The sequence below is a fragment of the Penicillium subrubescens genome (genome assembly GCF_028828155.1).
Source record: "Penicillium subrubescens strain IBT 31985 chromosome Unknown utg000007l_segment0_segment0, whole genome shotgun sequence".
Taxonomy (NCBI): Eukaryota; Fungi; Ascomycota; class Eurotiomycetes; order Eurotiales; family Aspergillaceae; genus Penicillium; species Penicillium subrubescens.
The window spans coordinates 2,346,120-2,373,408 of NW_026643157.1; the positions used below are offsets into that span (position 1 = coordinate 2,346,120).

At 53.0% G+C, this 27,289-nt stretch overlaps 8 protein-coding genes across 8 annotated transcripts; 4 read left to right on the forward strand and 4 right to left on the reverse strand.

Annotated features, from left to right (window-relative positions):
• Positions 1-226: 226 nt before the first annotated feature.
• N7473_010624 (class I SAM-dependent methyltransferase) lies at positions 227-1,081 on the reverse strand (the record flags this gene model as incomplete). Its single annotated transcript, XM_057156563.1, has 1 exon — positions 227-1,081. The coding sequence occupies one exon, from the start codon at positions 1,079-1,081 to the stop codon at positions 227-229; it is 855 nt and encodes a 284-aa protein (XP_057005218.1).
• A 269-nt stretch (positions 1,082-1,350) lies between these two features.
• N7473_010625 (SDR family oxidoreductase) lies at positions 1,351-2,970 on the forward strand. Its single transcript, XM_057156564.1, has 4 exons — positions 1,351-1,860; positions 1,918-2,025; positions 2,075-2,231; positions 2,337-2,970. Exons 1-4 carry the CDS (start codon positions 1,385-1,387, stop codon positions 2,523-2,525), a joined length of 930 nt encoding a protein of 309 aa, XP_057005219.1. The 5' UTR covers positions 1,351-1,384; the 3' UTR covers positions 2,526-2,970.
• A 612-nt stretch (positions 2,971-3,582) lies between these two features.
• On the reverse strand, positions 3,583-5,331 carry N7473_010626 (MDR family MFS transporter; the record flags this gene model as incomplete). Its single annotated transcript, XM_057156565.1, has 2 exons — positions 3,583-4,283; positions 4,344-5,331. The coding sequence occupies 2 exons, from the start codon at positions 5,329-5,331 to the stop codon at positions 3,583-3,585; spliced, it is 1,689 nt and encodes a 562-aa protein (XP_057005220.1).
• A 577-nt stretch (positions 5,332-5,908) lies between these two features.
• N7473_010627 (alcohol acetyltransferase domain-containing protein) lies at positions 5,909-7,572 on the forward strand (the record flags this gene model as incomplete). Its single annotated transcript, XM_057156566.1, has 2 exons — positions 5,909-5,937; positions 5,997-7,572. The coding sequence occupies 2 exons, from the start codon at positions 5,909-5,911 to the stop codon at positions 7,570-7,572; spliced, it is 1,605 nt and encodes a 534-aa protein (XP_057005221.1).
• Positions 7,573-7,955: 383 nt separating this feature from the next.
• On the reverse strand, positions 7,956-10,206 carry N7473_010628 (cytochrome P450; the record flags this gene model as incomplete). The annotated part of the gene is made up of 7 exons (XM_057156567.1): positions 7,956-8,121; positions 8,199-8,851; positions 8,944-8,995; positions 9,094-9,456; positions 9,538-9,661; positions 9,805-10,026; positions 10,089-10,206. 7 exons carry the CDS (start codon positions 10,204-10,206, stop codon positions 7,956-7,958), a joined length of 1,698 nt encoding a protein of 565 aa, XP_057005222.1.
• A 909-nt stretch (positions 10,207-11,115) lies between these two features.
• Positions 11,116-12,281, forward strand: N7473_010629 (uncharacterized protein; the record flags this gene model as incomplete). Its single annotated transcript, XM_057156568.1, is given in 2 exon segments — positions 11,116-11,907; positions 11,919-12,281. The coding sequence occupies 2 exon segments, from the start codon at positions 11,116-11,118 to the stop codon at positions 12,279-12,281; spliced, it is 1,155 nt and encodes a 384-aa protein (XP_057005223.1).
• A 1,607-nt stretch (positions 12,282-13,888) lies between these two features.
• N7473_010630 (uncharacterized protein) lies at positions 13,889-14,113 on the forward strand (the record flags this gene model as incomplete). Its single annotated transcript, XM_057156569.1, has 1 exon — positions 13,889-14,113. The coding sequence occupies one exon, from the start codon at positions 13,889-13,891 to the stop codon at positions 14,111-14,113; it is 225 nt and encodes a 74-aa protein (XP_057005224.1).
• Positions 14,114-17,171: 3,058 nt separating this feature from the next.
• N7473_010631 (fungal specific transcription factor domain-containing protein) lies at positions 17,172-19,541 on the reverse strand (the record flags this gene model as incomplete). Its single annotated transcript, XM_057156570.1, has 5 exons — positions 17,172-18,243; positions 18,333-18,809; positions 18,881-19,029; positions 19,098-19,403; positions 19,479-19,541. The coding sequence occupies 5 exons, from the start codon at positions 19,539-19,541 to the stop codon at positions 17,172-17,174; spliced, it is 2,067 nt and encodes a 688-aa protein (XP_057005225.1).
• Between the last annotated feature and the right edge of the window lie 7,748 nt (positions 19,542-27,289).

Sequence of the window (27,289 nt, forward strand, 5' to 3'; positions counted from 1 at the left end):
CCATAGCGTACCTCCGGGATATTATCCGAGGTCATCAGATGATGGGTCTAAGTATTTCGACATAAGTCTCTATGTTCATTCGCGGGCTTACTGACTACACGCCGGGCTACATTTGCTTCGCCTGCAAGTCGGAGTTCTGATGAAAAGCTACTAGCACAGAGTGTAATTCTCTCTCCGTCAGTGCCTGCCCCCTGCTCATGGCATGTCTTGCAACAGGCAAGCCCCGTCACCGAGGCTTTCGGGCCCGACACACCACCCGGGGCACGCAGAGGGCCGCACCGGCCAGCGACTCAGTATACGCCTCCTCCACTATACCGAAATACTTGGCGGCCGCCTCGGACTCGCCCAGCTTCATCAGCCCCTCTGCAAACTCCTCCGCCGTCAGCAGATGCTGCTCGTTGAACGCTCTCGCCAGCTCGAGCCCATCCCCCACAAAGTCAGTGGCCGTCTCCTCGAAGCCCTCCTCGGCCAGAAAGTCGGCCAGGCGCACCGTCCAGTCATGACGACCCTCGGCCCAGGACCAGTCGCGCAGCTGCTCCAGCGCCGGCGTGGGCAGGCCCGCCTCCACCTTCTTGATGGACATATGGACCGTATCGAGCTCGTCCCACTGGAGATACCCTCCGGGCTTGAGGAGTCGCCGCAGGTTCCGAATGATAGGTCGTGGGTCCTGTGCCTGCACCACCAGGAGGAGGAGTCGGGTGTGGATGTAGTCGTATTTGCCCACGAGGTCGGCAGGCACCTCGTCGAAGACGTTCCAGTGTCGCATGCGGACGTTCTTGGGCAGCCAGTCGCGAGGCGGAGTCTGGTTCAGGTCATAGTCCAACCCCTCGAGCTGCGCATCGGGGAGGTCTCGCGAGACGCTCGTCAGCCAGATACCACTGCCGGCGGCCACGTCAGCGATGATGGCCGTCGGCGAGAGCGACGCATAGATGGCGGGATGGATGTCGAACGTCAGCGCATCTTTCCACAGGTAGTATTGCAGGTTTAAACGGCAGGCGGCCGCGTGCCTGCGATGACGGTTGAGGACGTAGCCGTGGCCATCGGTGAGCCGCCAGTCGATCGTGAGGGCTCCGTCTCCCATTTTGCTCCAGTCTGTCTCCGCACGCAATTTGTCTAGGGTCCAGGTAGGACTAGGGTTGTTTGGTGTTTGGGGAAGGGCGGGGGGGGCGGGGTGTATACCCCTGAGCTCCGGCCGATAGGCCCGGGGTGAGGGGAGACCCACGGGAGGGGCGTCAGCCATCATCCATCGGGCGTCGGTCCACAGATGGGGCCAGCGCCTCCGCGCAGATGGATTGTCATGGACAATCGCAGATAGTCATGGATGACGACGGATTATCAATCGCCGTGGTCATTCGGGCCACTGCCTCACTGCCTTTGTTCCTGGATGGGGTGGTTGCTTACCAACCAGACATTTCTTTGTCCTCATCCCCAGCCTTATCGGAACGTTCGACCCTGGCGCTGGCCAACAACGGGGTTTAAAATCTGGCCCAGTGTCCGTGTCCATCTGCCATTCCAACGTACATCCTCGTCCGCACAGACTCGGGACTCCGCAATGGCTTCGATTCTCATCACTGGCGCCTCCAGGGGCTTCGGCCTCGCCCTCGTGCGCGAACTCTCCTCCCGCCCCGCCGCCCAGGTCAGCAAGGTCTTTGCCGCCGCGCGGGGCGACTCCCCGGCCTTGAAGGAGGTGGCTGCTGCCTCGTCCGGACGGGTTTCGGTCGTGCGGCTCGACGTGACCGACGAGCCGTCCATCAAGAGCGCCGCTGCCGAGGTCGAGGCCCAGCTCGGGGGCAAGGGGCTGGACGTCCTGATCAACAATGCCGGCGTCTGCCAATACGCCGGCGACGGGGTGAAGTCCATGTAGGTGCCGGTGGTCGTGCGGGTATGGACAAGGCTGACTCTTTTTCTTCGCCCTAGGGATAACCTCGAAGAGAGCTTGGCCATCAACGTCTTTGGTGTCCACAGGGTGACTCAGGCGTTCCTCCCCCTCTTGCAACGGGGCTCTCTCAAAAAGGTTGCCAACATGTAAGTGATGTCGGTCAATCTGTGGGGCTTCCTCGCTGACTGGCGATAGTACTACCTCACTCGGCTCCATCACGCTGGCGGCTGCGGCCCACTACCTGCCGGCCCCGGCCTACAAGATCTCCAAGGCAACCCTGAACGCGCTCACTGTCCAGTACGCCCTGGACTATGAGAAAGAGGGCTTTGCCTTTGTGGCGATTGCTCCCGGCGTAAGTGATTCCCAACCCCATGCCCACGCCCATGCCTCTCCCTCCTCCCCGGGGTCAATTTAAAGTACCCCGTTTGGCTCTAACATGCGGTTGGTTGTTATCTAGTGGCTGAAGACCGATCTTGGCGGCGGTGACATGGCCGATCTGACCCCCGAGCAGGGGGCCAAGGCCTCGCTGGACATCCTGTTCCGCCCCAACGCTGAGATCAACGGGCAGTTCCCCAAGGTGTTGATCCCCGGATGGGAGAAGGCCAAGGGGCCCAACGTCTACGACGGCACCAATGTCCCCTGGTAGGATGGATTCCCATGGCAGTGTCAGATGGACAGTGGCATTCAAGGTCCAGTAGGGGGGACGTGTCGCATGCACATTCTATAGCACAATACAAGGAAATAAAATCAGGCGGGGGTCAAAGCTTCACACCCTTTTTATCAAATTGTACATTACTGGTGCCGGGGACCGGAGAGATCTAGTAAAACCTGAGAAGCTGAATAGATTCAGAATCAACCCAGCCTGCCCAATTTCTAGAAGATAACTCCTGGGATCGGTTGTGGACAAGGCAGATTATAGGTGGTGAGTTCTGACCCTACAGTATACAGTGGCCGTTCATTAGGGTTTGGACTGTGGTACTCTTCTGTCCTACACCGTCTTCCTTTACCGCCTGCTTTTATTGTCTGCTTACTACCTTACTTTGTAGCATAAACACTTACGCGCTAACGCGTTATTATCAAGATTACACTACACTTGTCCCGCTCTTGTTCTATTATTTGTCTGGTACTGCCTTAAATCCTACTGCAGGTTCTGAGATATGAAGGTCGACACGAGATAGCAGTTACAGGAACTGAAATTCTGACGGCAAAATAATAGTGGGTCTCTTGGCATGCCAAGGTACAACAGTACAACCTTAAGACTAATAAACTCTGACTCTACGGAGTACATATCACTCTGCCCGCATCCAAAAAAAAAAAAAAAAAAAAACCCCCGGGTACCATCAATATGCTGATCAACTCAGCGAGTATGCGTTAACTGCACAGTAAAAGCGTCGACAAGTCAAGAATATATCTTCTGAATTGGGTGGGAGATGCCAGACTTTAGAGCACTTGTGTCCAACCAGCCCTATTATCATTTTTTATTTTTATAAAGACATACCTGTTTAACTATCTCGCTAGAATATTGCCGAAAGAGTATATACAACAACCAAGCGAGCTTCTATAACTCACAAGGTCGGTCTTGTCACATCAACATCTGGGTTCTGTTGCTTTGTTTCGTCCCCCACAGCTCCGCCCCGCCAGGTTACATTCACCACTCTCCAAATACCCATGTATATTGATTTTGCACAACATACACCAACACACTAACCCTTAGTTTCGGGAACGAGGCCGTCGCCTTTCACCGCAGCCTCGTCGGCCTCACTCGTCCCCACGGCCTTTTGGATCCGCTTCCAGGAAAACACCCATGTCACCAGAAACGTGCACCCGGCGGCCGCGGCCGTCAGATAGAAGGTATCACGCAAGCCCACCGTGTAGGCCCCAATCACCGCGTCGACCGCGTCCGCTCGCCCCATGCGCGCCAGAATTTGCCGGACGTCCGAGGCCCCGCCGTCGATAATGCTGTGCGGGTTGACCCCCGGCGCGTCCCGGCGCACCGTGTCGATGATGCCGTTCTGGAAGACCGTCTGCGCCACGGCGAGGAAGATGGTGCCGCCCAGCGCCTGGAAGAACTGGACGCAAGCCGTCGCCTGCGGGATCAGCGCCGGCGGCAGCACGTTCTGCACGACGAGGATCGCCGCCTGGAAGAGGACGCCCGTGCCGAGACCGGCGACCACCTGGTACCCAAACCACTGGCGCAGCGGCGTGTGGACGCCAAAGGTGGTGACGAGCCCGGCGCCGGCCGTCAGCAGGGCCGTCTCGACCAGGATGACCGGGTTGTACCAGCCCGACGTCGAGATCACCACGCCGCTCAGGATGGACGTGATAACGACCGAAATGAGAAAGGGCAGGAGCTTGATGCCCGCCGTCATAGCGCTGTCGTTTTGCACCGCTTCAAAGTAGATGGCTGCGTAGAGGTGGACGCCATCAGCACGCCCTCCATGTCATCGGGGCGAGGGCAACTTACTGATATAGTACACAATCGGATAGAAGTAGGCACCGACAAACAGGGCAAACATCATCGCCGCCAGCACGTCCCGCTGCCGAAAGAAGCGTGGTGGCAGGAGGCCCTGGTCCTGCTGCCAGATCTCCACCCCGGCGAACACGAGGGTCGTGACGGCGGCGCCCACCAGCAGCCCAATGATGCGCGAGTCGCCCCAGGGATACTTGGCTCCCCCCCACTGCACGGCCAGCAGGAGCATCGTCACCGCGGGTATCAGGACCAGCGCCCCCAGCAGGTCCAACTGCTTGATTCGCGTCACCAGCGACTCGCCGGCCGGGTTGTCCGCACGGGTGATGCGCAGGAAGAAGAAGATGACGACCATGGCGACGCCCCCGATGGGGAGATTGATGTAGAAACACCACCGCCAGGAAACGTGGTCGGTGAAGGCGCCGCCCAACAACGGTCCCACCACCGACGAGATCCCCCACAATCCGCCAAACACGCCAAACATGACCGGCCGTTTCCGCAGCGGCATCGTATAGCTGAGGATGACCATGGAGCCCGAGAAGATGCCCGCCGTGCCCAGCCCGGACACGGCGCGCCCAACGATCATGGCATTGGACGTGGGTGCCACGGCAGACACCAGACTGCCGAGCTCGAACAAGAAGACGCCGGCGAGGAAGGTGTATTTGACGTCAAAGCGGCTGTAGATATTGCCGTACAGCGGCTGCAGGGCCGTGGTCGTCAGGAGGTAGGCAGAGCCATACCAGCCGACATCCGTCAGGGAATTGAACTGCGTCGTGATGGTCCCCAGGGCCGGCGCGATGATCGTCTGGTCAAGCGCGACGAGAAACACCGACAGGCACAGGGACAGAATGATCAGCCAGAGGTGGGCGCCGGTCGGGTACTGGGGCTCATCCGCGGCGTCGTCGCCCTTGGTTGGCGAACCCTGAGAGGCGAAGGGCTGGGGCTCTGGCCGCTCGTCGCCATACCCAATCTCACTGGATTGCATGGTGCCTGTGGATGGTGAGACGGCGATGACCCTCCCGGGTGTCGGCCATCGATCCATCGTCTTTATCCCGCGACCGCCACGGAGGCTCTCCTGACCATCAACTCTGGCATCGTCTTTGATTTGTCATCGGTCAATTTTTCATCTTCAGCCTGCTGCCAGCCAGCGGCGCGCGATGTGGCCTTGACTGCAGGTGGCTGCCGCTGGCCAGCAGTCGGCGCCAGGGGGGTGGAATGGACCAGGGTCGTGGCGCCACCATCACCATTTTCAGCCGACGAATCAAAGCCGCTCGGCCGAAATGACACGGCTCGACCGATGCAGAGAGATCAGAATCCTTCCTCAAAGCTTGTCAGCTCTGTTCTGTCTCGCGAAGAAGCAATGGCGATGGCAAAGCAACGACCGGCCGACGTGGCTGTTCGCTGTCTCCCAGCGAGTGTCGTGGATGGAGAGCACCCAGTCGTGAGTGGGCACTAGTAGAAGATGATAATGCATCCTCGCTAAGAGATACAGTCTGGCTGGATCTGTAGCTCCGAGAATGCTACGGTTTGTCTTTGAACGAGAGCGAGGTGACAAGTGAGCGATGGCCGTCGTCCGCTCGCTGGGGTGTGTGTAAGTTGGCCACGGCTCCAGCTAGGGCTTCCGGCTCACGGGACTGACCACGCACACAGCGAGTCTTACCAGATCGCCCTGCAGCGCCTGGACTTGATGCGAGGGATCATTCTCGCCTGCCGGTACACACTACCTGCTCCGCTGGTCCTACGATGCCGGCAATCTGAGTTAATCAGCGTGTTTGAGAGAGCCGTGGCCCGCGTGGTGCTGAAACATCCCACCTTGCATGTTGGCCTGGTGGGCGAGGACACGGACAAGCCCTGTTGGATCCGGCTGGACCAGCTCGACCTTGGCAAGCATATCGAGTGGCACACCGAACCTGTGCGCCAGACGCAACTGCTGGACGCCAGATTCACCGATTACCAGACGACGCCTGGATGGAAAGTCACCGTCGTCCGCTCGGGGTCGGCGGGGTCCATCGAGGTGATCCTGGTCTTCAACCATACCAACTTGGACGGCCGCAGCGCCATGATCTTCCATACGAACCTGCTACAGAGCTTGCAAGATGACCGGCCTGACCTCGCTGGCGAGATGTTGCTCCAGGACCACATCCTGACGCTGCCACCCGAATCCAGCGCGATGCTGGCTCCACCCCCAGAGCTCATCGTCCAATTCCCCGTGCATCCCAACGCCATGCGCCAGTTCCTCAACCGCGAAGTCCACACGCCCACGGCGCAATATCCCCGAGTGCCAACACAGGCACACTGGGCCCCGATCCGGGCTACCCCGTTCCAAACCCAATCGCGTCGGATCACCGTGCCTCGCCATCACCTCAGCCGGCTGATCCACGCCTGCCGCTCACACCAAACTACCCTCACCGGCCTGCTCCATGCCCTCATCGCCGTCTCGCTGGCCCCCCTCTTGGACTTCCGGGACGCACCGGCCTTGTCCTCTCTTACCGCGATGGACCTGCGCCGTTTTCTGCCGTCGCGCCCTGCCTCCCATCCATGGTTCCGCCCGGAGGAGGGCATGTCCAACTACGTGACGCTTGCGACCCATACCTTTGACGAGCACATCCTGGCCCAGATCCGTGAATCACTGGCCGGCGACCAGCTCGTGGGACCGGGCAAGGATTCCCCTTTCAAGGCATCCCCGTCCTTGGTCGATCTGATATGGACCACCGCCGCCCAGGTGCGAAAAGACCTCGAGGGCAAGCTCGCTCAGGGAACCACGAATGACATGATTGGATTCTCGCTGGCCGTGCAGGACTGGCGGGCACACCTGGGCGAAGAAGTACAGCGCCCACGGCGGACCTCTTGGGTCATTACCAATCTCGGCGAGATCGATGGGCTTCCGCACGGGAAGGGCCGGCCGTCTGCGCTGCCGGGGCCGTCAAATCCCTTGGACCGCTCCACCTGGTCTATCACGGACACCGAGTTTGTTATGGGCGCCAATGCCGTCTCGTCCGCCATTTGTGTGGCACTGGCGGCTGTCCGGGGCGGCGACCTGGTCCTCTCGTGCAGCTGGCAGGACGCGGCCGTAGATGTCGCTGTGGCGGAGGCCGTGGTGGCCAATCTCGAGCGGTGGCTGACATGCCTCAGGGTGATCGATGCTGGACGGGTTGATGGCTCTGAGGGGGGCGAGGGGGAAGGTGTAGTTGGTCTTTGTGGTGCTAATAATTCAACTTCAGGTTGAACTGGGTTACTTCATGGCTAGGGTTGAGGTCAGGGACCGGCAACATGCGGTGCAGGAGAGCCGATATGTACCACTGCTCTTAGTCGGGGATGGAGAGGAGGTAGTTAATAAATGTGGACTTTTCACCCGTGCTCCCAGTATCATATAATTCGGACTGAATGCGGGTAATCCTACGTTGAAGATGGAGTGTAACACATGTTATCCTGCTAACCTGTTGCCATGCAAAGGCTTATCTGTTTAATCCTTTAATCCTATGCAGACACTAGTCAAGCAACCTCAACCTCTCCCCCCGGGATCCCGAATGATTCCAGTACTCTTTCTTCTATGAAGATATGGATGGCAATGACACCATGCCTCGACTCTCCAATCCAGGGCCATGGACGTCAGACCACCACCGCACGCACGCCTTTGCTGGTCCACACGGGGAACGGATTGAAAAAGTCGTGGTCGTACGTGATGTCGCTCTCGGTCGTCTCATACAACTGCATTCGAGGAAAGACTCGCACCACCAACATTGCTAGCAGGAGATAGAGTTCACAGTAGGCGAGACTACCCACATGGGGGAAAAGACTACAGTTAGCAAGCCGGAATCGTATGGCCGAGGGGAGGGGTGCAACAAAACCTACTTGATCCCGATGCAGCCACGGCTGCCCTTGGAAAAAGCCAGGAGGGCCCGGTCGAGCTCCTTTCGATGCCGGTTCTGCTCGTCCAGCCACCGCTCTGGGCGGAAGGCATTTGAGTCGGGGAAGATGCTCTCGTCGTGGTGAACGATCACGGCGGACATGCCAATGGCGGAACCTCGTGGGATGACATAGGAGACTGGAATGGGGTCCGCACGGCTGCTGGGGGTTCCCGGGGGCGTCCACTCGCCCTGGTACACCAGATCTTCCCCCGTAGGGACGCGCGACGTCCGACTCGCCAGGCCGTACGACAGACGTAATCCCTCGTGGATCACCGCACCCAGGTACGGGAGCTTCTCCAGCGCCGTCCAGGATGGCACCTGCCCTGTCTCGTCGACAACCTGATGAATCTCTTCGGACAGCCGCTTCAGCATCACGGGTTTGGACAGAAGATGGTAGGTGATGACGGTCAGCGCCCAGCTAACGGTCTCCGTCCCGGCGGCAAAGAGTGAAAACCCTTCCTCCGTCATGCGCTGCAGCCCCTTCTCCGACGGTGGTAAGTTGGATCGCAAAAGGGAGCCAAAGACTGTGGTGGAGCCGCTGTCCAGGCCCTTTTCATGGTCGGCTTGGGCTTTCCGCACATAATTTGGCATATCGACCTGGCCATCTCGAATAAGAACTCGCATACCGGCTGATTGGGAAGAGGTGGGGGTGGTTTCCGGATCGATATGGGTCACAGGGTCATACATACAATCAGTGCGTTGAACAGGGTTTCCATGTCCTGCGACAGACGCCGCGTGAACCTAGCATCCTCTGTCATTAGCCCAGAAGTTTCTACCCGGAAGCCCGTGGAGGGGGAAGGTCTTTGGGGGCGGGAAGGAAGATGGGATATCACTCATACATGGCCATCGCCACGCCCGCATGTTTGAGGAACGGGATAAAGCGAAACAAGTAGACGAGTCGCAGCTGTGCGTAGAGCGGTTCCCGAAAGTTGGGCTCCCAGCCCTGCTGCGCGATCAAGCCGAGGTTCTCGCCCAGGCAGTAGCCCGAGATGACATCGGTGGTGAACAGGCTGTATGCCGTGGTCACGTCGAATGGCGCCTCCTGGCCCACCCTCAGAATCTTGTCGCAGAGACGACTGGCCAGGTCGCGAACCGTCGGTTCGAGGTGGGACACTTGGGCGCGAGAGAAGAATTTGGCCAGCGCACCGCGTCGCATGCGGTGGACATCGTGGCTGACGGTCGAGAAGGTGGCATGCTCGGCGCTAAAGGATAGTGTCCCCCTTTTAGCACATGGCCCAGAGCACTCAACAGACGCATAGGATCCGATCAGACGGGAGGCTTACACTCCACTCCCCAGGACCTGGTGGACCGGTTTGTCCCGTTTCCGGTTCCCTCCCGCGTAGATCTCCTCGATAAAGCGACGATCGCTGCAGTGAACCTCTGATGGATTGATGCGAACTATGGGGCCTGGGTGTATGTCATTGTTAGATTGTGATGTCGCGTCGGCATTGATTCACAAGAGTCCAAGACAAAGTTTTCTCAGCGGGGGGCCGGGAAAGAAGGGGGGAGGGATGGTGGCGAGACCACAGGAACGAATGGACAGGGCAGACCGTATTGCTGGTGCATCTGCTGGATGCGCCTCGTATAACGTCCGGACTTGATGACATCGTAGTAGAACTCCGGGAGGTAGGTGGCCGCCGCGAGACGAGGGCCAGGGATATGTCTCAGCGGGTGGAAGAAGAGGTTGTACACAATCTTGGTCCACTGGCATACGATCCAGGTGCCGGTAGCAACTAGGAGCAGGGATACTGGGAGGGGCAGGCTGGCGTACGCTGTACGCGTCACGTCTAGAATGGGTATCATTTCACTGTCAACAACGACCTCCAGTCTGAACAGGGTTCCTTTGCGACAGCTAATATTTTCGCCAGCGGCGGTGGTGCCGGCATGGCGAGGCGAGCAGAAATAGGGACACCATGGCCCTCATCTGCAACGCTCGGCCGGCGCTCCTCCATGTGCGCAGGAGCATTGGCGCAGGACCATCAGGGGCCACCCATCGGCCGCTCCACGAACATGGACGGGCGTCGGGTGTAAGAATTTAGTCCCCCCGGAAGGGAGCACACACAGACGACGAATTAAGCCTGGACCATCCGATGCACGGAGGATGGGCGGGCAGGGGGCCCCGGGGACGGCCGTTGGTTGTCAGCTTGCGATATGACTTGCTCAACAAGTCGGAGGTGCGTTCGGAGATGAGTCCTTTGAACAAAAAAAACTCCGTCTCGACGAGCAGATTCAGGTCTTCCTCATTGGTAACCCTCATCTCAGTTTTGTAAGGGTTAGCAGGTCGTCAAATCAAAAGCAGAATTAAAACAGGGGCAATTGTGTCGAACAACACCCCTCATACAGTAGATGGCAATGAAGCCCACAATTTTGACTCTGAAAGTAGAATTAAAAGCAGATCCACAATGCCGTGCGTTTCTGTCGAGAGGGGAGGATAAAACTATGCAGGAAATGCCAAAAGCCGGGGCATATCTAATCACACTGTTCCAACGTCTTCAAATGCGGCCACTGTGCCGAGGGGGACCTGACCTAGGAGTGCCTCTCGACATAGGGCCAGGCGATACCAATTAAATACAACAACTACGGTGGCGGACATCATCTAGTCAGCCGGGAGTGCGCAGTGAAAGCAGCTGCGATGAAAGAGGCAAAACACGCGTTAGCCGATTGCCCTGCATATCACCGCATCCTATTGCACTTTCGTAAGAGTAACAACGGACACAAGGCTGCGCCACAGACTAGAGAAGATCCCGAGGAGAGGGACGACCTAGATGCATCTATACATACATCGGAAGGACCTCGAGAGCCTGAACCTTTCCAGCTGCCTCCACCAACCATAATCGACTTGAAGCTCGAACCAGCAGAGCATGCGGCGGAGGAGCCAGCGAGGCCGAGGAGAGGTCGAGGTCGCCCGAAGCGGTCGAGGACCAGAGCCAAGGAACAAGCACCACCGTCGAGACAGCACCGCGGGCAAAAAGCGCCGCATAGGAGAACCAGAAGACACCATAGACGAACAACCGGATGACAACAACTGGCTGGACGCCTCATTTGCACCGGATGTCGGCACACAGAACAGTCTGCCACGGAATATTTTTGACGAGGAACTCACACGATTCACTAACGAAGTAACTACAATCAACGACGTCGACGTGGACAGCACACCAGCTCCCAGTCTGGAGGATCTAGATCCCGCGAGCCCTGAGTATCGAAAGCTCATCACTCTGAGGTACAATCAACAGCGTGCAGTGGTGGCGAGGTCCTCCCCTCCGATGGTCACGACCGAGGCAGAGACTCTTCAATATAACGTACACAAAGCGTGGCCCGTGATGGCCACGTTTCGCAGGGACAAGAAAGTCCTACAAGCAGACATCGTTGCAGTACAGGAGCCATGGAAGAACGAAAACCAACAAACCACCCACCAGCCGGCAACGGCAACGTTCAAATTGCTGTATCCCATGATAGTAAATCCCACAGAACCGCGTCCAGTCCAGGATCATGAAGACACATCGACGCCGCCTCAACCCGGTGTATGCCTCTTTGTATCGAAAAAAGTCGACCCGGCCACATGGTCGTACCAGCTTATGTCAGGAGACTACCAGCTCCTGGGAATCAGACAGGCCCACCTGGGCAAAGACTGGACAAACCTGTTTATACATAACGTGTACAACAGACCTGGTGGCGATACCTGGCGCAGCTGAAGGAAGAGCTTGCCAAACGGCCGTTGGCGGAACATGTGGTTTTGGGCGATACTAATGCACACCATCCCGCATGGGGCGGTATTGGGACAAGGGTCGACGAGGAAGCCGAACAATTACTGGAGATCGCAGATCTACACGATCTCAAGTTGATCACCAAAGAGGGAAAGCCCACCTGGACTCGGAACGATCAATCATCAATGATCGACCTCACCTTCATCAGTTCTAGTTTTTCTAGTAGGCTAATCCGCCGCGAGCAGGCTGACGATGTTGGGAATTCGTTAGATTACCTCCCTGTCCGAACGGTGCTCGATATTGAAAGACCACTCCGCCCCTAGGAGAAACGGAGGAATTGGGGTGCTATGGACTTCAATAAGCTTATTTAGGAGTTCGAGCGTGAACTGACAGCCGAGAATCTTTGCCAGGCATATTATACAGAGATCGAACGTTAATGCTAGTTGCTTATTGATGTTATACAATCGGCGATCGCTATCTCAACACCGTGGGCGAATCCCTCAACATAGTCGAACCTAGATTTCGATGACGAATGCAAGTCTGCTGTTAAGGAAGCCTGTCGGCTGCGCTGTATACACACAAAGATGCAAGACCCGTACGACTGGACGGAGTACACGGTGGCGCGCAACAGGAAAACGCGTCTCGTCTAGAAAATATTGTCCAGGGCACACCGACGTCGAGTCCAACAAGTTATCGAAGAGGGTCCCCGGTGAATATGGCGTCTCGTTAAATGGGCAAGAAATCGAAGCGGTGCTTACGAGAAGGGTCTCACGCCTTCATTGAAAATCTAGGGCCCGGAAAGACTAGAGGTACTTACGGAGATAGTCGGCTAGAAGCAGAAGCATTCCCGGCGACGTTCTTTCCGTAGCCCCAGCCTACGGACCTCGCAGACACTGCTTCCTTCGAGTACCCCGAACAGATTGAATTCCTATCCATCACCACTGCTGAAATACAGGAGGCGGTCAGAGGAGCGAAGATAGGGAAGGCGCCTAGGGAAGACGGTATCCCTAACTCCCTCTAGCGCAAGCTAATCGAAATACCTACGGTCCTACTAGTACTTACTTAGCTTTTCAATACATGCATACGGGCTACAACCCCACGCATTTCCAAAGGTCTATCACGGTGGTTCTCCGAAAGCAAGCTGATGACTCGATCCCTTTGACCTCGATAGGGATTGCAGGGTTTGTCGTCTTCTTTGGCCCTGCATGAAGCAGGCCGGGGTTTTTCTGTCAGGGCCAGGCCTTGTTCCTTTCCTTTGTGCTTCAGGGCTTTATAGACCCTGTTCTGTTCCCTTCTGCTTCTTCTTCTTCTCCTAGTCGTCTTCGTCTTCCTGTTCTAGATAGACCAATTGACTCAGTCTCCCTTCTCTCTTCGCTTCCTGTGCCAGCAGTGCCGTGGGCATTGTCACAAGCAAAGAGCGACTACTAACTAGCAAAGTCCTATAGGCTAGTAGCGCTTCTTAATACGCTAGGCAAAGTCCTAGAAGCAGTCATCGATTGCAAGAAGAATCAGCTACGCCATAGAGACTAAAGGACTCCTTCCTAAGGGCCACCTAGGTGGCCGGCGAGGCATCTCTAGGGACCACGCTATACACATCATTATTGACCGAATCAAGATGGCATAGGGAAAGGAGCACCCTATAGTGTCCCTGCTGATGCTGGATGTATCAGGAACATACGATAACGTGTCTCACCAACGGTTACTCCACAACCTGAGGAAACGCCGACCAGGCAACCTCGTGCCCTGGGTGAAGGCATTCCTATCCAACCGAAATACGACGATCCGTATGCCGGAATGATGTCGGAGCCCTTCCTCACACCAACAGGGATCCCCCAAAGATCGCCCATGCCGTCCATCCTCTATTTGATCTACAACGTAGATCTAATCGAAATCAGTGGGGGAGGCGTGACCCGCAATGGCGGAGTAGATGATGCCTGCTTCATGGCCAAAGGAGACAGCGAGTGTGAAACCATCAGAAAACTCCGCTCGGCCTACCAAAAGGCAGATCGATGGGCCAGGATACGCATCGGTGTTCGATCCTAAGAAGTATGCGCTGATTCATTTTGTGAACACTCAAGAATTTGACCCCCAATACACACCGCTGTCCCTTCGAGGCCATACCGTGGTTACAACCGGACAGCGGAACAATACCTAGGTTATTAGTTAGACTCGGGACTAGAGTTTAATCACCACCGCAAAAAGATACTTAAAAAGGCGGACGTCTCCCTCCAAGCTCTCCGAGGCCTGGCGAGTTCGAACTAGGGAGCATCGTTATCAGATTTTTGATGGCGATCTATCGCCACTACGCAAGGAAGCAGGGAAGAGAGGAACAATCTAGTTCGAATACTTGGAGAACTATCTCTGCAGAAGAAAGGAAACAAAGGAAGGGAAGGCCTAAATAGGCCGAAGCAGAACAATCAACCTGGCCCTGGAACCAACCTCCAGGAGAATCCCGACCGGGGATTCCCTCGAGGGAGATCCCTATCGGATCTCCATCAATTTTAATACAGCTTCGCACCGGCTGAATAGGCCTTACAGCGTAACTACATCGAATCAGTCGGCGTGACTCGGCCAGATATGATTGCAATCTAGGGAACCAGACTGTCCGTCACATCTTGCTCGAATGTCCGCTGCTCCAGGACGAGCACAGCTAGATAAGAAACGCTCTCTCGGGTCGTGGCATTACCCTGCGATTCGAAGACGTCTTAACGCGCCCAGAGGCCCGCACAATTGTGGCCGAGTTCATAATACGGGCGAATCTATTAGGCCACTTCCAAGAAACCCACCCAATAGCTCGAGGGGTTAAGAAAGGCGCCGACGAAAATAATCCCTCGTAAGACAGTGTGATAGAAGGAGTAGGATAGTGCCCGTAAGGAGTGCAGTGCCAGGTCCACTGTATTTACTTGATCTAAACGAACACGTGAGCGGCAGTCAACGGCTACAGTAGCTACAGTCAAGTAGTGCCCCCGAATCGTTAAGGAAATGGGGCAGAGATTCGTTTAAGTTTCCTTTGTTTTATTCTTATGTAACATATTTCTCTTCTTAAACGGCCATACCCCACAACGCGACTGTTCAGTCGGCTGGCACCCACTTTACAGCTGTTGGCTGGCCCGACAGCACTCCCGCATAGCAGCATGTATTAGAGCGCGCTACATAGGGCGAATGAATTCATCATCATCATCATCATCATCATCATCATTATTGGAATATTCACTCTTAAAAAGGCAAAGAAGCCTCACTAAAACGCCTTGGGTATTCAACCAGCAAACTTAGGCATTCACTCATGATATCATCATTTATTCCTTTCTACTCAACCATTCATTGTTCCTATTGAAAGAAAAATTCACTCACTGAAATGACGCAATATCTTAAATTCAGGTACAGAAGAACGCTGAATTCACCTAGCTAGCAAGAAGATTAAGGATATGAATCAATTCAATTCACTTTTATTCCCCTTCACTTTCAGGATCTACCTTCCGCTTCAGGAAGGAGATTCACTTTTTATTAAGAGGCCACTGAACGCCCTAGGCATGATCCCGAAATCATCCATTTGTTCAACATCTATAGAAGAGCGCCTATCGCATCTAATTATACTAGCTTTAAATATTAATCGTGAAAATATTCTAATTGCAATCATGGATGCTTAAAATCCGGATCTTCCAACTGCTAGGGCTTATTTAGATCAGTCTCGGCCGCTTGATCAATATGAAATTGATGTTGATCGGGCCGAACCGCTCGCAACTTATAGTAGTCTACCTTATTAAAAAAAAAAGGGGAAAGTATATAGGATTCTGACCAATTCAGGAGCAGCAACTTGCGTTCGAAGATATTAAATGCACGCTCGCAAAGTGAAATATCTACTTTGCATTTCTTCAGCACAATTGAGTTTTTATAGATAGATTAAGAGAGCTCATGAGGGAAGCCCAAGAATGTACGCTCGTTCTTGCCGGACAAAAGGATGGAACGCACGGCGCGGCTGTGAAAGATATCTGAGAGCACGCTGATGAAGTTTAGGACACACGCTTTATTTTCTGGGGCCTTCAATAATCTTATGATTACGATAGTATATGAGACAGTAACCTATGGTTATTAAAAGAGTTGTGATAAGAGGCTGGTGCAAATCAGGAACTAAGCCGCAGCAACGGAACAAATTTCCCGGTATCTACACGAAATAACAAGTTGATTGCTAGTCAAGTTGATCTTCTCGTTGTATATATAAAGTCATGTAATTCTCTTGAAGTTAAATAATAATCAATCTTCCGTCTGAATTACCAATCGGGAATGGGTTACGTCGATTGAATGCGTTAATTGTGCGGGTTGGGCTCCCCGCCGTATATTATCTCTAAAGGGAAAGTCCATATAATGGGATAGTACGAAAACATCTCTTTCCCACCGGGTTCTCCCTTTGAAGTTAGCGATAATGGATGGACGACGGACGAGATCACTTTTCGATGGCTTGAGAAGCTCTTTATTCCTATTACCAAGGCCGGTACGAAGGGCAGATATCGTCTTTTAATCCTGGATAGAAACGGCAGTCGTTCAACGCCTCAATTTGACGAGCTTTGCAGCAAAAGCAACATAATTCCTATCTGCATGCCATTCACATTCACCTCGTCTCTTGTAGCCGCTCGGCGTTGATGTTTTTCGCCTTGGAAGCGGGGCGTATGGGTGCTTGATTGAAGGCAAGGCCCGGCTCGGGTCTAATCATATCCTGAAGATCGAGTTTCTTGAGTTGTTTTCAACTGCACCTACGGAGGCATTTATACTTCAAAAAAATATTCAAAGCGGCTTTTCAGTAGTCGGATTAGTCCCTCTGAGCCCGGAACGAGTGCTTAGCAAGCTTACTATTAAGCTTTGTACGCCTACTCCCCCTTCTACGTGCTCGTCTACTTCCGATCCTAATACGCCTTATAACTTCCGTCAACTACAAAAGTCAATATCCACGATGAAACACCTTAAAGAAGGGGGCAGGATGGAATTACGCCTCACTAGAATTGGGATTAGGGAGTAGGGGGTCTCTACTTTATCAGTTTATCTTCCCTTCATTCCAAATCGCGCTTTATATTGTTACTTTGCTTTTTCCAGCTTCATGTTTTCTCTTACTCGTTAATTTGACATGAGGTCCTCCTGTATTTGGCCAATATACTTACTCTAGAGTATTATGAAGGAGCCGCATTTACATGCGCATGGATGTTTTGAACACCCAGTTTTCCCTATAGACCGGACGGCTCCAACACTTCCCAATTGATGTCAGCAGAAAATGCCATGGTTGAGTCAAACGCTGGAAGGGAGTGGGAATCAGAATAATCCAGCAGATGCATGTTTATATCCGTACTCAAATTGGTATCACTCCAATCCTCCCCGCCGCTGAACCCGGGAGTTATATTTGTTGTTATCATGTGTCCCGCTTTCGCCTGAATATGAGTTTGTTCCGGCGTCCCTGTAGCGAGAACGGCATTGGGTATTGCAGCCTTAGTTACCAGTCGTGCTAGTGTTTGCGCGCCCACCTCGGCCAACGTACTCACTTCGGCCAGCATTTGTAAATGGCAGAGTGTATCTTGTACGGCGCGCATGCAGTCCTCCCGCTTCAGGGCCTCGATTTGGGCCCCGAGTGGGTTCGGGGTATCATGTGTGTTTGGTAGATCGGCGTGGCTGCAAATATTGCCGGTCTCCGCCCAGAGATCCTCGCGGCTGATGCACAGGACTGCAAGGAGTACAGCCGCCTCAAATGCGGGCTGGATGATACCAGGAAATCGGCTCTGAGACCGGCCCATCATCGCGTGGAGGGAGGAAACGCAGTTGAGGACCCTCAGTGCCGCCACGGCGATGGCCTTTTCCTGAGACGACAGCAAGACCTGCTTGTACTTGGGCAGGGACCGAATTTGGACTGGGTCCTGCAGGAGCGCTGGCTGGAAGTTGTAGTAGATGGAGCTGAAGATGGCTATATGAAGTATCTGCCTTTGCAAGGGGAGCTTTGGATCTTGTGGGTGCTCGTCCACCGGTCGGTCTGGAGCCGCCTGTTGCTGATCGATCGCAAACTCGGGCGGCAGACTGGGTAGGAAGTCGGTGCAGAATTTCTCATATCTTGCTTCAGCGACCAGGATATCATACTGCTGATGGCCCTTGGCCGTGACGGCGCTCTTCCAGAAATGAGCCAGGCGCGCCTGGAGAACGCGCGCCACGAACCCCTTGGGGGTCGGAATGTTTGGACCAGGGAACACTGGGTTGCTGTCGTTCAACTGAACTGGAAGCACATCAGTGCGGTCGAGCTGTCTGGAGGGAAGACTATATACGGGTGTGTCCCCGCTCGCGGGTTAGCCGTCCGGAAGGTAGGCGATAAACACAGTGGAAGGGGGAGTCATGTCGTGCCGTACCTGTCCCATATAAAGAGGTTGCAAAATACCCTCCACCACGTTTCCCTTTCAATGTGATCTATGCCGCCCCCGGATGCGAATTTGCTCGCCTCACTGTCCATTTCTATCCGTCGAGCAATCTGAATTGCACAGGCGAGTGAGGTCCAGAAGGCACTCGTCCGTCCTTCGCACTGGGACTTCAAGCCCATGAAGCAGAGATGCGTCACGCGCAGCAAGGAACCTCCGGCATCCAGACGCAGGCATATCATCGCAAGGTCATTGCCCCCCTCATGACAAGTACTCCTAATATCGGTCAAAAACATTCCCCGGATCTTTTCGATCGTGTAGGAGGGCGAGGGGAGGAAGAGAGATGCATAGGAGCAGATGCGAAGCACAAGAACCATAAACTCAACGTCCCTGACCGAAAAGGGTGTTTTGAGGGTCCACCATCGTCGATACTGATCCAGAAACGAGGGAATGTGAAGGAGCTGGTCAATCCTGAATGAGAAGAGCCCATGGTCAGCGACATGCCCGGAAGGAATTACAGCTGGGCCATCATGGGCAGAGACCACTCAACCTCTGCGACAAAGTACCGGACCAGGAAATCGAGGATCGGACGGTCTGGGACCCTTTCGAGGGCGTGTTGAACCTCCGCCGCCATCTCCTGGGGCACCAGCTGGCCGTGACTCCTTTGTCGGCCCTCATCTTGTAGCCCTAACTATAGATTTCCACCCCGCCCTATCAGCAACTGTCACCCGCGCGTTCTCTCTGATGGAGCCGGCTTACCCTCCGCAGCAGGACCACGATATTGTACCTGCTGTCCCCAGAATATCCAAAAACATCTGTCAGCGATGAAGGGCATGCGTGGGCCGGCGAATGTTTCGACCCTGCCGCACGGGGTGGAACCTCTAAGGCTTTCGATTCGACCCTCTCCTTCTGCGGCATCAACCCAATCTGTTTGTCTTCCTCGTCCCACCTTGGCGTCTGGAGGGGGGTCGTCTTGGGATCTCGAATTGAGTGGGAGCTGAAATAGGCGCATTCTTCCGGCCGACCACGGCGGTTGCAATGGTTGCAGGGGCATTCGCGGCTACACTATGTGCACGTCAGCTGTCGCTATTTCGCTTGACACTACATGTCCGGGCATGCGTATCCGCAAAGGCACGATACTTTTTGCTTCCTGGTGTAGCACGGAATGCATGAGGATACTGTGCGCTTTCGCTGCGTCTGCATGATCAACAACCCCGTGTACGTTGATCGACCAATTGTGATTCGGCCCCAACCTTCCCCGCCATCACTGGGGCCGGGTTGTGCCACCCTTTAATACCATGACGCGCCGGGCGACTGCTGGATATCTGCCGTCCTACTGGCGGCGGGGACAGCATTCGTCTACCCGCTTACTGCGATCCCCTCCCCCCCATGCCAGAATACGGCTGTACCTTGGGGTGGCTTGCAGGAGGCATGCCTCATTTAGATTGCCCTGTCTGCATCGTCTCGGAGGGCCAGGCGACCGTCAGATGCAGTTAGAGGATAGGTGCCGCCGAAAGAGGCCGTTGGAGGACTCTGCGCGTCGCATGATTTGGTGGGCCACTTGGCCCTGCCTGATAAGAAGCCGTCCTCTGGCAGCCTGGCCCTCGACATGTCCTCGGCTTGGGATACCATCCTGTGCACCGGCCAGATACTCGAGATACCAATGAGTCCCTGGCTGCTTGATCATCGCGTCGGCTGTGAGCGGTTCTGGGGACAATCAATCAACACGACCGTCCTTGGGCATCCATTGGCTGCAGAATCTTTGTGGAGAGTGTGTGGAGGAGGGGAGGGGGCGCTATCAATGGGTCCCTGCGCCGTTGGTCGTCGTCTCCAGAACCACCACCGACCACTACTGACAACGTCCTAGTGGACAAGCGCTCTGTCGATGGGCGGATGGGGATGGCAGGACAGGGGTACGTGGGAACTCATGGCGCAACTAAGGCAAACTAAGTCGTCGTCACGAAAGTTTTGTACGCCATGCCGTCCGGGTGCAGATCCATCGGTTAGCTTGGCCCCCTCCCCCCCTCCCCTGGCGTCGACTTTCTCGGGGGCGCCGTCGTAGCTGTCGCGCTAGTTCTTTTTTTCTCCTAGGCAGAAAGGAACGAGAAGCGCGCCAGGATCATGTTACTCCATGTTACTACTCCAAGCTACCACTTCGTCTGGAGAGTCAGGCAGAGGGGCCCACCACTTCCAGCGCGGACGTGCCCGGTGGCTTAACCAATATGCAGCTAGAAAAAGACCCATGTATACTGATTCCTACCACTAGTACTATGTTAGCCAGTCAAGGTTCGCCCTCGCTAGGTCTCTGTACACAGTAACATTAGTTGGAGATCGCCTCCACCCCCCACACACCCGACTCCTAATCCGTTTTGACTGGTTACCCCAAAGCCAAAGCTTGTGCCCCGTGCCCAAACACATACTGAGCCGCAAACTCTTCTCAGGGCAACCCCCGAGGGGGTTTGGAGCATGGAGCCTCACTACCTTGAAGCACTTCAATTTGGTCTCGGGTGAACAAATTAGTATCGAACTAGTAGCTTAACTTCTTGATCGCATGCGACCTTCAATTCTTGCTTTCGGAGAATAAATACCAGGCATGATTCGCTATATTATTCCTTGGGTGGTTATCTAAAAGTAGAAAGGAGGATCAAATGGCCCATTCGGGGTTTAAACCGAGGAAATTTGCTCATCGGGGAAGTGCTCTGACTGGGGGAGGTGTTCTGATTGTTGGAGATGCTCTAACTAATGAAAGCACACTACACATTACGGCCTTGTCGTACGAGTCATTTGTTCTCTTGTTTCGCCGCAAAGCTCACTCTTTGCCCTGAACTCCTTCCTCTTTCTTGCGCACTTTCAAAACACACCTTGTCCATATCCCAGGGTCGACGGACGTGCTTATGGGATCAATATACCTCCCAGGATGGGTGTTCATGTTCCTAGAGACAGATTTTAAACTCCCAGGCAAGCTAACCCGCAATCCTGAGAGCTTCAAACCTCTTCTTGGGAGTCACCGTGCTTATGCTGGGACCACAATTTTTGTATCAGGCTAATAAGCTTCAGTTCTGTGAACAAGCATCCAACGCCTGCTCGGGTAGCTTCAAAGATCCCTTACGACCAGCCATTGTCATCGTGAGGATTCCAACCCACCTGCACTGGATATCTTCTGACCTGTAGTGGACCTTACGAACTTCTAATTGTCATAGTCAGCATCCGGTGTCAGAAGTACGGTCTCCCTAGTTATTTTCTTCAGCAACATCCGCATTTTGACCACTAACTTTTTGGGACCACAACTATCGAGCTTACTAATATTTATGAGGGTGCTGGTTATACATTAGTGCACTTCTTGTACTTAGGAAGCTACGAAACGATAAATTCCACACTCGAGGAAGGCGAGCCTGGAATTACTAGAGAATATCGATGAGCTGTCCTTGCCTATTAGGCATCTAGGGCGTACAAGCTTCCGGCTCTCGAAGCCTTTACTAAGCGGTATATGGAACTTTTCAGCGAAGCAATGGCTACGCCTAAGATCCTTTAAATAACAAGGAGGTCTTTTTAAAGCTCCCTGAAGATGAGACTTGGTTTTCGAACCATATTAGATCAAGCTTCGAGAAATGATTGGCCCCCGAGAATCAACATCAAATTTCGATTCACTCTATCAAGTTCTAGGTCAAGATCACTCCTTTAATAATGTTGTGACGAAGATGATGCTTGAAATACTATCTAGCCGCCTATGTTTTCGCGAAACCATCGAGGACCAGAATAACCGCCATAGGCAGAATAGTTCGGCGAAAGAACTGTTAGTGACGGTGGAAAGGAATAAAGAATTACAGACAGAAGATCTGCCTGCTAGACACCAACCTGTGCCTGATAAGGTTCCAATCGAAGCTTATCCCAAAGATACTGCCGCTCCTGCTGAGGAATATCCGGAACCCGAGGATGCAGTTGCTGAAGAAGTTCCTGCCCTCAAGAAACACGCCAAAAAGCTCCACCTGACCCCACATTTGCTAGAGAACGTTTATTTCTACGAAGATTGGGAGATTCTCTCCCCGAAAAAGAGAAGATTGAGGACCAAAATTCTTAGGGCAAGGGTCCTTCCCATTCCAGACAAAGACGGGGTAATTTCAACCTTGGTGGTCTAGGATCCCATCCCAGCTCCACATTTACTTTCATCGAATGAATTCTATTAGTCCTTTCAAGTTGGAAAATGCTTCCTCCAGAATATACTTTAAACATCTTCAACTGCCGAGGCGATAACGAAGTACCCCGTACTGTCTCTCTTAATGTTGCCAATAGTGACGCTAGGCCGATTTAGGTATATTGGCGATTGTAACTAGAGCCTTGACAAACAGTGTGAGATGGTGATAGGCGTTATACTGTATTAAGATTGCTAGGTCTAGTCCATTACTGTAGGGGAGCCTGTGCAGCCACTGTTATAGCTCCATTCCAAAGGCGAACTACTTATCAGACTCCGGTCTCGCCCGAGGGCCGGGGATGGAGCGGAGTTAAGCACAGTGTTTTGCAAGCAGGCTGAAATAATTTTAAGCCAGAGAGACCTAGGGGTCCGGAAACCATTAGGAAAGCACGGACTCAAGCCTCGGTGGAGCAAATATTTTTTATTTAACCAATCCAATTCAATCCTACTTTTCGACAGGAACCCTGTTGAAACTTACACATTCTTACCTTTCAACACCAACTGTGTTCCTCTCACCTATTTTGAACTTACAATCAGGCTGTTATTTATCCAATTTATTTAATCTAATTGAAGCAATAATAAACGCTGTCTATTAAGAATCAACGGTAGTTATAGACAACAGTCCCTCACCTATCACCCTCGCCCTAACCTATAGGGGTATCCGGGATACGGGCGTATCCTACTGTACTTGGGGTTGGTTTCTTAAGTATGGGACCCACTTTGCCGAGGGTAGGATCACGTGCGCGGAAGTGGCATGTCACGTGCACGGAAGTGGCAGAAAGGAGGAGACCGCTTGCCGCCGTCCTGTAATAATATACTCTATAAGTCAGGATAGAGGCCTGTCAATCAGGTAGGAGAAATGGAGCCAGGTCAATAGTGTCAGGTATTCAAAGACTGTTTCTTGAGGATTGTAAAACCTCTTCAACATGGGTCAATTTATATACAGTCTCATCGCTCAAACAGGAAGGAGATGTATCCTTGGTAGGGAAATGGGAGCGGGGTGAAACACGAGGCTTATATAACCTCTGTTAAGGGTGTTCCCTGCAGGAGTTCGTACACGTACTGATGCCGAAGCCCCAGCGAGCCTCCACAGAAAGCCTGCCGGCTTATCAGGTCCGGGAAGCCTGAGGCACCAACACTTGGGAATAACCTCATGCCGGGATATATCATAACACTCTGTTTATATATTGACAGTGCCCACGGCACTGCTAGCACAGGAAGCGAAGAGAGAAGAAGGAGACTGAGTAAATTTGGTCTATCTAGAACAGGAAGACGAAGACGACTAGGAAAAGGAAGAAGAAGCAGAAGGGAACAGAACAGGGTCTATAAGGCCCTGAAGCACAAAGGAAAAGAACAGGCCTAGTCCTGGCAGGAAATCCCCGGCCTGCTTCATGCAGGGCCAAAGAAGACGACAAATCCTGCAAACCCTATCGAGGTCAAAGGGATCGAGTCATCATATAGCTTCGGGTTCGGGGGGTACCTAACGCAGCTTTCAGAGTACGTCGGATAAAAGTGTATCACGATCGCTTTCGCATATTTCTAAAGCCCTGCCCCGAAAAAACAAGCGGTATCGGTACCCGTCCGATAACTTAAACTGATCTTTGGAGATTGACTCTTGGATGAGATTCACCTAACTAGGACAAATTCCGTCACAGTGATTATCACTGGCTAGCCCCGTGATCTGTGGACGAGGGGTGCTGAACAACCTATTTATCCTGTCCTCAATCTTGCTGCTAAAGAGAGGTATATAGAGATGCTTCGCGACGCTCCCGTTTTGATCAAGAATTTCCCTGTACGAATTTAACAACTTCAAAATCGGTTGTAAATTATCGCGCATTAACCCAATTTGTGGCAGCGGACTGGATACTTAAGGCAGGAAAAAGTCGACAGACTCAGCCGATTTAATTCTTGCGGGGCGTAGGGCTATATTAGCAGGATGCGGGCTGCCTAAACGCAAATTAAAGGAGATAATCTTAGCAGCACACTATTAAAATCAATGGGTCGGAGACATCGATCAGTGCACCAGAACGGCGGGGAGAACCTATGGGATGGTATCATCTGAGCTTTATATTATTAGGAAAAAAGGAGACAATTTTGGGCTAGCTTTTCTGGATTAGTCGAAATTACTTCGTACGTAACATCGGTGCTCAATTGAATGCCCTACTTGTTGAATCTCGGCAACGGGCGCTCCAATCACAAATGAGGCACAGATCCCAGCAGATCACGGCCGGAATTGCTTGGGTAATTTGGACTGCGGCAATCCGATTGGGCGTACCAGCTAAGACTTTGGCTGAGATCAACCAATCATCAGAGGGCTTGAACCGCCGTTGGTGACTTGGGCTGGTGACACGCGCTTCGCACACTGTGGCCCTGAAACGATCAAGGAAGCGAAAAGCAAACACGTGGTGGTATGCGGCAAGTGAGGGACCATCGAATCGAAGACGAGCAATGAGAGCAAGGCTCGGCGCGAGAATTGGAACTAGGGCTGTCTCCTGTAATGCTTTCTCCAATGACACTGAAGCACGCTTCGAAGCCGGCGGGTCCAAAGCAAGTTTTTTTTTTTTTTTTTTTTTTTTTTTTTTTTTTTTTTTTTTTTTTTTTGGGTCCGACTCAACACAGGAACCCGCCGTTTTGAAAGATCTCCCACTCAGTAGTCCCTCAACCTCGTCCTCATAATTTCATCCCAGCCTTTCACCAAATAAATCGTTCTAGGTTCAGTGGCTTTTCCAAGAGATGTCACACAAATTAAGACCTAAACAGCATTCACTTCACAATCTTCTGCCTGAACTTCAACTCATGATCGTGCACTATTTAGACTTCTGGGACAAAATTGTACTGATTGAAAGCACAGTATTGGCACCAGAAATAGTTGTTGGAACAAGTCATTTAAGCGACTACGATGAAGATGGCAATACCCTTTTGCATATCGCGGTCAAGCAGAATTATGAAAGGACAACAGAGTTCCTAGTTTCTGCTGGTGCACAAATCAGTGCAAAAAGCGAAATGCCACAAGACCACGCAGCCACTCCATTAGTACTCGCTTCAGGGCAAGGGAACTTGAGTATCGTTAAGATACTCGTGAACAGTGGCGCAAGTGTCGATGAGTGGAACTATAGCGGGGTATATCCACTTCATTATGCTTCTGAAAACGGACACACAAGCATAGTCCAACTTCTTCTGGAATTAGGGGCCACGCAAAAGCAGGACCACGATTTTGGGACTCCTCTTCACCTCGCCGCCAGCAACGGACACGCAGATGTGGTACACCGACTGATAGCATATGGCGCGAAATTAGCACCGTTACGCAGAGGAGCAACAGCCCTATGGCTTGCCGTGGCGAATGGCCATCTTGATTGTGTCAGAATTCTTCTAGAGGCAGGAGCAGCTGAAACCGAGCCTCATCGCCCTGCCTTGGGCTGGTCTCTACTGCATCTGGCTGTTGGAGGGCCTCACTTCTTACAAGCTATTGACATGGCCTGCGAACAGAGTATCAGAGAAATATGCCGTTTTCCAGTTCCGACTTGGAAGGGAGGGGAAAAAGAATCATGGGCTGAAATGATACGTCTCCTTGTTACATCAGGTGCCAATGTTTTTCAAGAACTTGAATCAGTAACTCCACTGCTCCTTGCTGTTCTTGTCGGCAATTGTCCTGCTGTGGAGGTTTTGCTAAGTGCTGGAGCTGATATCTATTCGAGAAACAAGTACGGACGCTCGGCGCTTATGTTTGCCAGTTTGTTGGGCTTCGAAGATATTGGCTCTCTCCTGTCAAAGGCAAAGAAAGTAAGGCCAACTGAAAAGAAACCAGTGACAGGACCTAAACCGAAATTAACCATTAAGATGTGATCAGTAACATCGCTTTAACGCTTAGCTATACTCCTCGTATGTTACGGATCTACTTATATAGGTGTAGAGCGTCTGTTGATCAGGAAATGTACGAGACCGAATCAGTAGTTCAGGTTGATACACGAACTGATTCCTGAAGAATCAAACTAGATCCAACCTCTTCTCCACTTCATACAGTATGAGACCTGGGGATCAATAATATAATTGGACAGATAGAAGGAAATTCCCCCACCTATGATGAAAACCGCACACATCACTTGTATGACCATATATTCGCGTTAATGAGAGCGAGACTTGGCGCGCAATTTGGCTGTGTTTTTCGCAGCATCAACTCAGCCTTCAAGTCAGCCTCACGCAGAGCCACGGTTTGTAACCCCTTTCACTCCGTTCCTTCCGTTCTCACTCATATCTGCTCTTTCGTTGCTCCGGCAGTAAGGCCCATTCACTCGCAGCACAAAACACGACCACCCGGTAAATCCGAGGGAGCAGAGCATGGTAGAGCGTCGAGGAGGCGCGGCTCAGGGACTGAAGAGCAGGGGGTGGTGACTAAGGGTGTGAGCAAAGTGCCCAAGTTTCGCAAGCATATACGCACCCACTCCGCAATATTTTCCAGGAGCTCGTTTGGGAGATCCTCAAGCATGTTATTTGCGATTTCCTGTTTCTCGTTCACCGAAAGGGAGCCCCGACTCCTTTGTACTACACATCCCAACAAGTCAATTGCAGGTAAGCAAAATGGCTACGAAGAAGAACACGAAACTTCCGTTAAAGAAGGACAGAATAAGCATAAAAACACGACATTGCACAGAACATGTTGAAACGAGCACGGCATGAATGGCGAGCTGGGTCGAAGACGCCAGGAAACTCGAACGCCCTTGAGGACTCGGATAAGGGAAAAAAAGTCCAGACTTACTCGGCAAGT

Coding starts and splice junctions, on each gene's coding strand:
- N7473_010625 (XM_057156564.1), top strand. CDS start 1,385: ATGGGGTGGTTGCTTACCAACCAGACATTTCTTTGTCCTCATCCCCAG. Junction 1,861..1,917: donor GGCGACGGGGTGAAGTCCAT/GTAGGTGCCGGT, acceptor TCTTCGCCCTAG/GGATAACCTCGAAGAGAGCT. Junction 2,026..2,074: donor CTCAAAAAGGTTGCCAACAT/GTAAGTGATGTC, acceptor GACTGGCGATAG/TACTACCTCACTCGGCTCCA.